Below are 12,541 nucleotides of genomic sequence, written 5' to 3'. Positions count from 1 at the left end.
CATCCATCTATTCAGCAGGGACGCACGTAATTCCGGGACCCTGATTCCGTCCCCCTCCGTCTGGATTCCGGATTTATGCCCGACAATTTGTAAAATTGTTATCGTTTTGTTTTACGGTTAGTCTAATCTGAACTAATAACACGGAAGTTCGGGGGCACAGTTTTCCTCCTTCCTGCTGCTCTCCACTGCCCAGTGAAAGTGGGCGAGACTGTCCCAGCCCTAAAGTCCACACCCACGAGAGAGGTTCTTCCGACGTCTTCCACGAAGGAAAACCCCCGGACCGTTTGTGTACGATAAACTTTTGGTCTAACCCGACTTGGACGCCAACTGACTTTTGGTGCAAATGTCGACCGGCGTAAAGCGGAAACTTTTCACATTTCGCTTAAATTTGGGACCAAATTGGGTCGCCCTTTTTTGTGGGCTTTTGTTTAACCATGATGATCGCGTGTGGCTAGCCCGAGGGGGAGCAGGGAAGGAGGTTTCTCTCGATTTAATTGATAAATTTGAGATGTTTGCCCAAACAATAATGCAGTGCAGTCCTATTTCAATAAAGTGTGGGGTTGATTTGATTTCGTGATTGCGTTTGTGGGTGTGTGGGTTAGGGTGAGTCTATGTTAAGCAGTAGTCCTTGTGGTTAGTAATTATTCAGAGTGGTTTCTTTGTGGGCACCGCGGAAAAGTCGGGTCTCCTGGGGATAAAAAGCTCGAATACTGAGAGGAGCCTTCTTGGCACAGAGGCAATAAAATTTGCAATTGAAAAATGTTGGCTGTCCGAGCAAAAGGAGGAAAATGCAAGCTGGCTCGGCTCTGGCTTTGCTTGGCTTTGGCCCGGTCCGTCGAAGGAACAAACCAGTTCTGCAGCGGCAGGATAAACGAGCAATTGCGATTGCAATTGCAAATTTACAAGAGCTCCTCTCTCTGTTAGCTTGAAGACTGGGAGTGTATTATTGTAGAGCAAATTGTGGAAAATAAGTCTTGGAGTTTATGTATTCTAAAATCTCAAATTGATGTTAAGTTACAATTTCATTTCGAATCGCAAAAATTGCCATTTCTTAATAAGTCACTGATATGCTAAAGAGTCATTTCGGCCAATAATGATTCTTGTTACACCTAAATTATTATTGAAAGAATTTTCTTTTCCCGATTTAAACTATATTGTTGTTTTAGTGAGGAACAAATTTTATTCCAATTATTTTTTGTTAAGATCCCTACAACATGTTTTAAAAAATATATAAATTAAAATTATTAAAAGCATGACTACAGTTTTGCTATTGTCAGGATTCTTTAAAGTAACCTATCTTATATTGCCAGAAGCCTTTAAGTATCCATTATTGTTTAACCCAGGATTGTTTGGTGAAATTTTTAATAGGTGAAAACAAAATAAATATTTTGGATGGCCTGAAAGAAGAGTTTTTATTATAGTTTTCGCTTAATTTATTTAAAACAAAAGCTAGAAAAAGTCACAAAATCATGCATTTTGCATCGTTAAATTTCTAAATAATCAATCAAGAATTTATTTAATTCAAAAATGATTTTTTAATCTTTGTTCTATTTTCAGAACATTTTTTTTGTCATTTTTTTAAACTTTTTTTCAAATTTTGAACAGCTAAAATTGTGACTAAGGATTTAAAAAAAGCAATTTATGTACTTTTTATTAACTGTAACAGTGATAGTAACATTATTTTGTATATTTTGTATAACTTTTTTATATTATTATCTTCCCTTTCTCTCTGCCAAATAATAAAAAAATATAAATGACACGGCTAAATTTCTCCTTTTAAAACTGTTAAGAATGTAAAACTTAACATTTGTAAGTTTTAAAGAACAGATTCTGCATATTTTTAATGTTAATTTGCCATTGATATTAATAAGATGAAAAAAAAAGATTTTTTTAAATATAAGTAAAAAATGAACAATTCAAAATAAAGTTCTGTGTATAAAATATGTCTGTTTATTACTTGTTTCCACAGTATGTTAGGTTAAATTTGTTTTTTTTTCTAATGTTTACCATTCTTTATCATGATGAATTCAAAAATCATTTGCCGTGTATTTCATTTATGTTTAACCTCGAATTTAGAAAAAAATGGGAAACAAGATCCTTATGTCAGTACATTTTTTTTATTGTTGCAAAATTTAAATAAGGTAATGAGAGTAATTTAAAATAATTAATTGGTAATTAAAGTAATTTTGAGTAATCAAAGTAATATTTTATATTGTATTTTTCAAACGAAACTTTTTGATTTTTATATATAATTTATTATAACAGTATTTCTTTTTTATTTCAAATAAGAGTGTCACACAAAGATTTCAAAAAGACTGGATCTGTTCATTTTTATAAAATCTATTCATTTTTATTAAATTATTTTAATTTTTTTTGTTTTTTATATGTTTAAAAAGGTCGAGAAATATGATTTTTTTTTGCAAGAACTACACTAGATTTGGTTATTTTTTAATGCTTTTCCTTCTAATAGGAAGTCAAAATTATTTGAAGTTTATGTGAATCAAATATTTAAAACCAAAATTTACTTAATCATCATTGATAAAAGCAAAGTTTTCAAGTGATAACAATTTAAAAATCAATTAAAATAAAAATTAGTTTTTTTTTTAAATATATTTTCTACAATTTACAGAAATTGACAGTCCTGTAATATCGCTTTTTTTAAGAGCTAAACTATTTTACTGAAAAAAATCCAATTATTTCTGAGACAAGTGTTTTATTGTTAAAAATCAAACTCAGTGAAATTAAAACTGACTAATATTCAGATGGTGAAATTGAATCCAATGTTAATGACAAATTACTCACTATCCGTATTTTTGGTAACGGGTTTTTAATATGCTCGAGAAAAGAAACAAACAAAATAATGTCAAACCAATGATTCAAAAAATAAATAATTTTTAATGTTATTTTGATGAATTTTAGAGTTTTAACGAAGAGCCGCTGCAATTATTTTTCGATGTTTATGTTTGACTCGAAAATCAGGGGGCCATTTTTCAAACAACTTCAATATTTCAATGGCACTCGACTAGCAATAAACTGCCCAAGTTTCAGCACCCTCCAGTAAGAGGAAATTTTCAATGTGTAAACATGAAAATTTTGTGAAATATTCTGCTATTTGCAATAAAAAAATATGCGCAAATTTCACAACATCCAGATTGGCATAAAAAATAAATTAAAATGCATAAATTAAGACTATGAACAAAACAATACTGACTGTCTTTTGCTTGATAATGAGTGTTTTTATTTTATTTTATTAAGTTTTATTTTTGACAGAGCTATTGAATGATCTTTTTATAAATATGTTAGTTTAGAACCGTAGGAATTAATATTTAAATTTATTTATTATTAAATATTTAATAATCATTATAGTGAAAAGTTAAAAAGTAATAAATTTTATTAATCAATCAGGACTAGTAATTTGAGCAATTAATTGGCAGACTGACAAGTAATAAAAGATTCTAGAAACCTTTGGGTTAAGTTTTTTTACTCGAAAATAATTAGAAAAAATTAAGACGAATATTTCTTTGATGTATTTGTTTGAAATATTGAAGCATCTGTTTGAGTTTTTAATGATTTTGCATCGTTTTTTTGTTGATATGCAAAAAAGTTTTAAATAATGATCTCTCAAAATTTAGATTTGAAATAACTTTATTTTATGAGGCCAACAATCAATATCAGCAGACTTTGATCAAACTGTTTTTTTCTTGATTTTTTAATATTATCGATACTAGCCAGAACCAAAAGTTATATCAAAAACCAACAACACCTTCTTACTGGAACTGCTATAAATGTTGACAATATGTATGATTTTAGAAAGCTTTTTTTTCATTCCGCATACTTATAAATACTTACAAATACATTACATCAAATAACGTCATCAGAACTATTATTAAAATGTAAAGCATTAAAATAATCGAAAATGTTTTTCTTTTGTTAAATTTTGTTTACTCGTTATTTAGGTTAAAAACTTTAAGTGGCTTTATCCCGAAAATTGCTAAGTTCTTTTCGATTGCAAATTAGATTTTACATTAGAAACTGAAGTCAAAAAAGACAAATTGAGTGTCTATTTTTGCAAAAAAAAAATCAGAAGCGTATTAAAAATATTAAAAGATAACAAACAAATACAGGTATTGGGAAAAGATATTTTTGTCAAAAAAAAAAGTTAATAAAAAAATTGGAAATAATAATTTTCCCTGTACCTAGTTTTTGATAGTGCTCATCAATACCACCAACTTTTCCGAATACACTAAATCGATCAGGAAATTCCTCCTATATAGATTTTCGAATATCTTCGTACCATTATTGTTTGGACGGCTGCTAAAAATGTATGGAGGTGAACCAATGACACAAAATGGCTTCTTTCGACCTAGGAAAGTCCCTCCAATGTTTGAGCTTTATCCAAAATACAAATATAATCAATTTTCAATTTTGTTGTAAAACTGCATTACTTTCACAAAAAAAGTTAAAAATGAATGAAAGCAAGGTTTTTTTTCCTGAGAATCAAAAATAGTTTTTCAGTTAATTGCATGATTCCTTGTAAGGTTTCATCTGTTTTCAAATTCCAAACCTTGACCCCACACTCCCCTTCTTTGCGAAAGGTCGGTTATTAATTTCGTCCGATCCCGGACTATCGTTATCCTTCATGTTCTCTCTCGTGTAACTTTTCACCGATCCACCACGTGTGGATCACCTTCCCTCCTCTGGCAGTGCTGCCAGCCAGCGCATCGCATCGTAGCGCTTGCGGATTTGGGTTGCAAATTAGAACTTGCGGATGTTGGCAGAAGATGGATGGAGCTTTTTCTTCTAGTGATTTTATTTTCTTCTTTTGTAAGAAAATCTGGCATAAGTGGGTGAAGATGGATTCCCCCACGCAATGCTCCTTTTGTGTCAATTTAGTTGATTCACGGGTTCATAGACAGCTTCCACAAGGGAGAGGGGAGAGTGATGATAAAGAATGTTATAAAAGTGGTAGCCAATTTTCCGACTTCTTGCATGGTGTCACCCACTAATAAAGTAGCTTTTATTGGCGATGAACTTTTCAGCACTGTTGTTCACATAACGAGGCTAAAGCTTTACCTGGAAACGTGTTCGCCATTATCGCCAGTTTCCAGGGAGAGCCCCAGGTTTATTCGTTTGACCCGAATATGCTGCAAGCACATATCACGAACTTTTGCTTTTTGGGGAAACGGGAAATTTGTAACATATGGAGAAATCGTGCTGTTTGACACCATCTAGAGTTGAGAAATGTATTTTTGAGCTATTTGATAATTGTAATCTAAGTGAGTTGAGGTAGTTTGTTCCATACGGCTTCGAGAAGCGAAATTTGCTCAAAATGCATAGCACATGTCAGGTATCTCAGCTCCATTTTTACCAGCATTTTTGCACATCATTTTGACAATGTTATCAAACTGACTTGATTCAGTTCTCTTCATGCTCTTCACCATCACTTCCACTTCGTCACAGTTGTGATAGTACAAACATTCATAGATTGGTTCGTAAAAGTTGAACAAATCGTCTTCAGAGTCAGTATCTGGGATTATTTCCAAATTTTGTCCGATGTTCAAATACTTTCGATCGGTTGAATCGCTCTCGCTGTACTGTGGCCAAACTAGATTGGGTTGAATATCCACTTGAGGAGTAGGATTTCTGGAAGATATTGAAGTTTTAAGTCAACTTTTTTCATGAACTTCGTTGAAACTTACCCAAATTTCACGAAATCCGACACCAACTGAACAGTTTCCTCGTGGACACTCCACTCAGTCCGGAATCTCTCCCGATCAGCAACTGCTTCATCCTCCACAAGTGGTGAAAATATGTACCCCAACTCATCGCCGTGAGCCGCTCCATGCTGGTTGGTTTGATTCTGATCCCTTTTCAGGTATCCAAAGCGTCCCTCATACTCAAACTGGAAGTAGTACACGGGAGATGAGCTCTGACTCACCAGATGCTGGATCGTTCGTTTAACCGGGTAATATCCACTGGCCAGGTTGGCCAATTGTACGATGATATCGGGCTTGTCACTAGCGTTGATCTTGCTCTGCACTAACTTGGCAATGTCGTAGTAGATTGGCTGCCAGGATTTGTGCGGGAAGTAGCTACCCATTATGAAGAACTCCAGGTACTTCAGCATCAACCTGTACTCGGTAGCGGTTTGGCCTACTATTAACGGGACATCGCTGGCCGGTTTGTCCAGAATCAGCGTATGAGGTGGTACTGTGATGAATGCTTCTGGATCGTCTGGATCTTCCAGCGTTGGAACGAATCCGTCATGTATCATGGTGAAGTACCAGCTGAAATCGAACCGATCGTCGAAGAACAACTTTTTGTAGTCAATATTTTGAAGCTCCTCCAGCAAAGTCACGTTCAATCTCCGCAGCAACTCCGCGGTGATTCCTTGCGGTTTGTAGTTCAGCGCCCACGGGGCAATCATAGTCCCGCCGAGCGAAATCACCTGCTGGAATAGTCCCTTAGAAGTCTTGGCGTACAGATGGTAGATCACCGAGGCGCCTCCGGCGCTGTGTCCCATGAGTGTTACCCGAGTGGGATCACCGCCGAAGAGGTGGATGTACTTCTGGATCCACAGCAGCGCAGTTCGTTGGTCTTTCAAACCAAAGTTGCCGGTGATGTTGAACTCAGGATGGCGAAGGAATCCTAGAACTTTAAGGCGGTAGTTGATACTGACTACGATGACATTTTTATCGATTAGAAGATCGGCACCCTTCCAGAGACCCAGTCCGGAATATCCATTCACGAAGGATCCACCGTGGATGTACACTAAAACCGGGAGTTTGGTTGGCTTTGATGGTCCTGGTACAAACGGCGTAATGATGTCCATCACAAGACAATCCTCAACGCCCATGATGCTTCCGTTGTGAGTATTCATCTGCGGACACATGGTACCCTGCTTGGTGTAATTCTGCGGTCCTCGCGGGTCGTGAAGAACTGGATTCTATCAATTAAATCTCCTTGTCAAAGCAATACGTACACAGAAAAAACGACTTACCATAAACCTCAACGATCCAACGGGAGCTTCCGCGTAACAAACTCCATAGTACGAGCACTGCGGAGTGCTTGAGAACGTTTCGTCAAACACGCCAACTCCGGAGGAGTTGCTACCAAACTCGACCACGCAGGGATTCTTGGTGGCCGAGCTAAAGCTCAGCGCTTCCAGCAGCAGAAACAGCAACATTCCGTCCAATAGCTGAACGGAGACTGATCGTATCGGGTAACGAATTTTATCACAATATCAATTAATCACTCAATTGGTAGCGACCTAAATGATCGGTATCTAGACCATCAAATGAAAAACGGGACCATTCATATTTGTTTGCCAACGCATGGTTGTCTGCCTTCCGAGAATTTGAATCATTAATGAAAGTCTTTATTTGGACAAATGTTTGAAGTTTGGAATAATCAGCGATTATGAATGAGTCGAACTTGACTCATTAGGTGATTAATGGGAAATTTTGTGTATTGATGTTCTGGGAATTTCTATCTTACAAATATTTGAAGACTTTTACAGAAATCGAATCAATTTCAGGAATTTGATTCTCCAAACAAACCATGAATCTCAACCAGACAATAACGAAATGTCTATTTAAAGCAAATCAATTGATACCGCAGCCAAACTCGATCAAACGATTCGCCCGTATCAATCTGATCTTGAACTAGTACGGCACCAATTCCAACGCAGCTCAATCAGTTGAATTTGTCCCGCGGACGCAATCACAGCCAGAATGACCACGTTGCTGGCGCTGCTTGTGGCAATCTTGTCCACCGGAGCCGCCACCGAACCCTGCGTGGCCAAATTCAGCCCCAGCAGCTTCGGAGTGGGGCTGGTGAACGCGACGTTTACCAACGTTTCGTTCTGTTCCTTTTTGGGAGTCCGGTACGCCGAGCCACCGACGGGATCGCGCAGGTTTAGGGTGAGTTTGAGGGTGGTTGAGGTGTTCATAACTTGAAATTGAGTTCGTTGTAGAACTCGGTGCTGTACGATCCGGAAGGGCCACATAACTACACCACAACTGGAAGCATCTGTCCTCAGGAGGACAACATCTGGAACGTCTCGGCGATCATCGGGGATGAAGATTGCCTGTTCATGAACATCTACTCACCGTTGGTGAGGGGAAATGGGAGTGACTTTGGTGAGTCCAAGTACCCGGTGTTGGTGTTCGTTCACGGTGGATCTTTCATCGTGGGATCAGCTCAGGTGAACATGAACTCCGGAGTGGATCTGCTGATCGACAGTGGAGTCCTGGTGGTGAGTATCAACTATCGCTTGGGCGTGCTAGGATTCCTGCGCTATCCGGAGTTCAACATTACCGGGAACTTTGGCTTGAAAGATCAACGAACGGCGCTGCGCTGGATCCAGAAGTATATCAAGTACTTTGGAGGTGATCCACAACGGGTGACCTTGATGGGTCATAGTGCCGGAGGTGGATCCGTCACGTTTCATTTGTACGCCGATAGCTCGCGAGGACTGTTCCAGCAGGTATTCCCCCTCGGTGGATCTATGCTAGCTCCGTGGGCACTGCACTACGATCATCGAGAAGGTTACGAGAGATTTCTTTCGAAACTCAACGCTACATCACTGGAGGTACTTGAGCAAATCGATTTCAAAGACTTTTTCGCGAGAACTGACGAGGATTACGTCGTGTACTGCACGATGGCGTACCAAGGAAATCTGCCAACTTTGGAGGACCCAGATGATCCGGATGCGTTCATAACAGTTTCACCCACCGAGCAAGTTCTGAGCTACAACAGCAACAGTGACATTCCGGTTCTGATGGAACAAACCGCTACCGAGTTCGAACTCCTTCTCTACTATGCCAACTTCTTCTTTATGGGAAGTAACTTCCCCCACGAATCGCTGCAACCAGTTCACAGCTCTATCAAGCGATTTGTAGCGTTCAAGGCATTCCTAAGCAAGGATCCGGACTTTTACCGGAAGCTCGCCAACATCGCCAACCTGTACTATCCGATGAAGCGACTGTTACGACACCTCTCGGAGCACAATCAAGCTCCAATCTACTACGCACAGTTTGAGTTTGACGGAAAATTCGGATACTTCAAGCATGACTTCTACAAGACCCGCATCAACGGGTCAAAGTACGGTGCGGTTCATGGCGACGAGCTGGGTTACATCTTTTCGCCGCACGAACTTCGGGAAGCGCTGGACGGGAGGGACGATTTTCGTCAGGAGTGGAAGGTTCACGAGGGGACCGTCGAGCTGGTGGCGAACTTTGTGAAATATGGGTAAGAGGTGATAATTTTGCGTTGTTTGAAAGATTCAAAATCATGATTTTTTCTCAGGAACCCAACTCCAAAAGCAAGCAAGCTGACCAACTTGGTATGGCCTCCGTACAACTCTGGAAACTCAACCCATCGACCGTATTTGAACATTGATAAGACGTTCGAAATCAGGTCGGATTCCGATTCCGAGAATGACATCATTGTCATGTGGGAAAGGATTTACGACTGTTTGTACTACTCGACGTGTGACGAGCTTAAGAACGAAACAGCACGTTTAGATAATCTGCTCAGCTTCATCAACAATGTAATTGGAGATGATTAAACTAGAAGAAACCTTTTTCACAGCATCAAATTATTCACTTCCACGTAACAAAGCTGCTACTACAAAAGCCCTCCCCAACTCACGTTGGTTGCCATAGTGCGCGCGGTGGTTTTGATCCCTTTCGTCGGAAGTTGGTGCGGATTCTTCCGGGAAGCTACGCGTACGTGCTTGAACGATGAAACATGCTGGATTAGCTCGAGCGTGATAGACCTAATGTGAGATAAATTGCTCTGTAACTTTTGTTCATTTCGCTGCTTCCCTGCTGCGGGAGAGTCCTTCAGCACCCTTGTGAAATAGCTTTTAATTTGTCGGAAAACAGTTGTGTAGAAAATTATGTCTAATGAAATTAAAAGCTAGAGTTACTTAAAGCTTCTTGGTTTCCCTTCAAAAGAATTTCTTCATCCCAGTGCAAAGTCCAAACGCATTTGCGATACCCACTCCAGCGGAAAGGGCAATAAAACAGGACAGCAAAAGCTCGAGCTTTTATTCCTACTCCGAGAATCGTATAACTTTTAATGTTTCGGTGGTGTGCATTAAAACAACAACAGCAACAAGCAAAGTATCCTCCTCCAAGGAAGCACTCAAACTTTTGTTAACGCGCGCGCTCAGTCAATGTTGTTCGTGGAAGGGAGATGAATATTTGATGAATTAAGGCCGAGCAGGACACACTTTTTGGGGGGCGATAATCTTTTGGATGGCTTTCCGGAAAAGGATAATAAATAATTCGGGGGCCTATTTTTCGGGGCGCACAGGAAATTGAAAGCGGGAAGCGACGGAACGTGGCGAATAATGGGTGATCTTTGGGGTCCCTCTTTTTAATAGGTTATGACCTGCACAAAAAGACTTTTTGGATATTTGAAATTTAGATGAGAATCGGAAATGAGAAAAAAGTTATTAAGAATTAATTATCTTGAAAAGGATAAGAAAACAAATTAATTTTGAACTTTTCGAAAGCTACACATTTCCTTTACATACGTGATGAATGAAAAAACCTAGCGAATAAGTACCCCAAAACACCCCTCCAAAATACCTATCCAAAATAACCCTCCAAAATACCCCACCAAATTACCCCTGCAAGCTAGAAATACTTAAAAACTAAAATCATACCATAAATTTGTTAAAAGACTGTCAACTAAGTAGTTAAGTACAAACATACGTTATTTTTCAATCGTGGTATTCACAGAACATGTGTGTAGGACCCCCAAATAACTTTCCATTGATTGAGTCAACCAATTCTTTTCCCTTTTGGTTTTTATTCCGAAACATTGAAATAAAAACATTGTATTTTCAACTTATTTTACACTTACTGGTTTATTTTTCATCAAAACTACTGATTAAGTTTCATTTTTAAGAATTGCATGGTTGAAGTGGTAATTTCGAGGGTAACTAATAATCATTTTGAGGTAATCTGAAAAGTAACATCACACAACTATTTAGAACCGGTTTTGAGAGAGCTGTATCCTTTGCAAGGCGCAAGATAGCACCACACTTGTTTCGGGAAAGATTTAGCAAATTTTCTCAATTTGAACGGCCAATTTGCAGCAAAAATTCAAATAGTTGTTTTGGGGCATTATCAGAAAATAGCTGTTCTAATTGGACAATTTTAGAAGATGAGATTTGGTTTCCTCGGCAAAGTTGTAGTTGTAGATTAAAAGGTTAGTCACAATATGTTTTGAGAAACTCAAAAGGCATCTTTTCGCATTTTTTTTGGATTTTGGAAAAAAAAGAAAATATTGATAAAACAAAATTCAAATAACATTTTAAGATGCGAAATCAATTTGCAATCGAACATGAGTATTTTTGTTTGGTAAGGTGCACCGTTTTCAAGTTATAAGCATTTTCGGTAATTTTTTTTGGTAATTGTTATTTTTTGCATTTTAAAAATACTGTTACTAATTTAATAAAAAATAGGAAGGAAAGGCTATCCTCGAAAAAAAAAACATTTTAAAATTTGTGGTAATTTCTCACATTTTTTTTTTCGTATGACTTTGTTGGTTGGACTGCTTGTTGATGAGATACTCTTCAAGATGTTGAAATTTCGAAAAAAAGAGTTTTTCTCATTGTCACCCCTAAACTTCAAATATCTTCGATTTGCAGTATTCAAAATAAATGTTTTGGAAAATTCCCATTTCAAAATTTTAAAAAAATCAAGCCAAACACATTGAAATGGGCAAAATAATTTTGTTTAGCCCTTATAATCGCGTACATTCGACTACATTTTTTAAAACATTTATAATTAAAAAAACAAACGATTTCAAAATTTGTTTTATTCTTCAACATTGAAAACTGAGATTTAATTGGATGAGAATGAAAAAAAACTATTTTTTTATGCAAAATTTAAACTTTAGGTGGCTTGACCCATCAACTAGCAGTCCTAACAATAAAAAAATACGAAATTTTCGTAGTTTTTCAATAATGGTTTTGCAGAGTATCTTTTATTTCCTAAAGTATTTTAAAATCGAAAAAAAAACTAATTTGGAAAATAATAGCTCAGATATACCTTTAACTTTTAAAACGAATAATCGATTAAAAAATACACGGAAAGAAATCCTGTGAGCAAATCCGGTTACTCTGTGTTGTTGATTTGGACAACATGGAAATGTTTCCAAAACCGTCAACATTTTTTTCGGTTTTGAAAAACAATGTAACACAGAAAAAAAAAGTTGAATTTTGGAATGTTGAAAATTTGGTAGGTTGAATATTACCTCTTTTTTGAGTAATATTATATAAAAAATGTGTAAAAATGTGAACCTGATGAATATTCATCAAAAACTGATGAAAATTCATCATTTTCTGAGGTTAAACTTATCATTTATTTTGCCACAAATTCTGTCACCATTTCCTGATGAATATTACCATCATTTTTTTTTTCTGTGATATCGATTTGATAACATTTGCAGTGAAATCGATTTTGGAAACATTTCCATGTTGTCAAATGGGCGGAGAGTGGTGCTCTTGTGCGGTACAGTC

The 12,541-nt window shown here is 37.2% G+C and overlaps 2 protein-coding genes across 3 annotated transcripts; one reads left to right on the top strand and one right to left on the bottom strand.

The window, feature by feature from the left end:
* Positions 1 to 1,314: 1,314 nt before the first annotated feature.
* On the bottom strand, positions 1,315 to 7,193 carry LOC6050165 (esterase B1). 2 transcript variants are annotated; one of them, XR_005277869.1, is made up of 4 exons: positions 7,001 to 7,193; positions 5,700 to 6,946; positions 5,074 to 5,643; positions 1,315 to 1,397 (listed from the first exon to the last, which is right to left on the bottom strand). XR_005277869.1 is itself a non-coding variant. In XM_038258334.1 (3 exons), exons 1-3 carry the CDS (start codon positions 7,184 to 7,186, stop codon positions 5,325 to 5,327), a joined length of 1,752 nt encoding a protein of 583 aa, XP_038114262.1. In that variant the 5' UTR covers positions 7,187 to 7,193; the 3' UTR covers positions 4,983 to 5,324. The 2 variants fall into 2 exon arrangements, 1 of the variants encoding a protein (XP_038114262.1); XM_038258334.1 differs by lacking the exon at positions 1,315 to 1,397 and having other exon boundaries at positions 4,983 to 5,643.
* A 445-nt stretch (positions 7,194 to 7,638) lies between these two features.
* LOC6050166 (esterase E4) lies at positions 7,639 to 9,939 on the top strand. The gene is made up of 3 exons (XM_001866784.2): positions 7,639 to 7,922; positions 7,976 to 9,252; positions 9,310 to 9,939. Exons 1-3 carry the CDS (start codon positions 7,734 to 7,736, stop codon positions 9,569 to 9,571), a joined length of 1,728 nt encoding a protein of 575 aa, XP_001866819.2. The 5' UTR covers positions 7,639 to 7,733; the 3' UTR covers positions 9,572 to 9,939.
* Positions 9,940 to 12,541: the final 2,602 nt, after the last annotated feature.

This window comes from Culex quinquefasciatus, chromosome 2, assembly GCF_015732765.1.
Source record: "Culex quinquefasciatus strain JHB chromosome 2, VPISU_Cqui_1.0_pri_paternal, whole genome shotgun sequence".
In the NCBI taxonomy this organism is placed as follows: Eukaryota; Metazoa; Arthropoda; class Insecta; order Diptera; family Culicidae; genus Culex; species Culex quinquefasciatus.
This window is presented reverse-complemented; position numbering and strand designations above follow the sequence as displayed.

Bases quoted from the DNA above. Each gene is read 5' to 3' on its own strand.
- LOC6050166 (XM_001866784.2), top strand. From the start codon at position 7,734: ATGACCACGTTGCTGGCGCTGCTTGTGGCAATCTTGTCCACCGGAGCC. The intron at 7,923-7,975 runs GTGAGTTTGAGG...AGTTCGTTGTAG, and splicing joins CGGGATCGCGCAGGTTTAGG to AACTCGGTGCTGTACGATCC. The intron at 9,253-9,309 runs GTAAGAGGTGAT...ATTTTTTCTCAG, and splicing joins GCGAACTTTGTGAAATATGG to GAACCCAACTCCAAAAGCAA.
- LOC6050165 (XM_038258334.1), bottom strand. From the start codon at position 7,186: ATGTTGCTGTTTCTGCTGCTGGAAGCGCTGAGCTTTAGCTCGGCCACC. The intron at 6,947-7,000 runs GTAAGTCGTTTT...TTTAATTGATAG, and splicing joins TTGGATCGTTGAGGTTTATG to AATCCAGTTCTTCACGACCC. The intron at 5,644-5,699 runs GTAAGTTTCAAC...AATATCTTCCAG, and splicing joins TCGGATTTCGTGAAATTTGG to AAATCCTACTCCTCAAGTGG.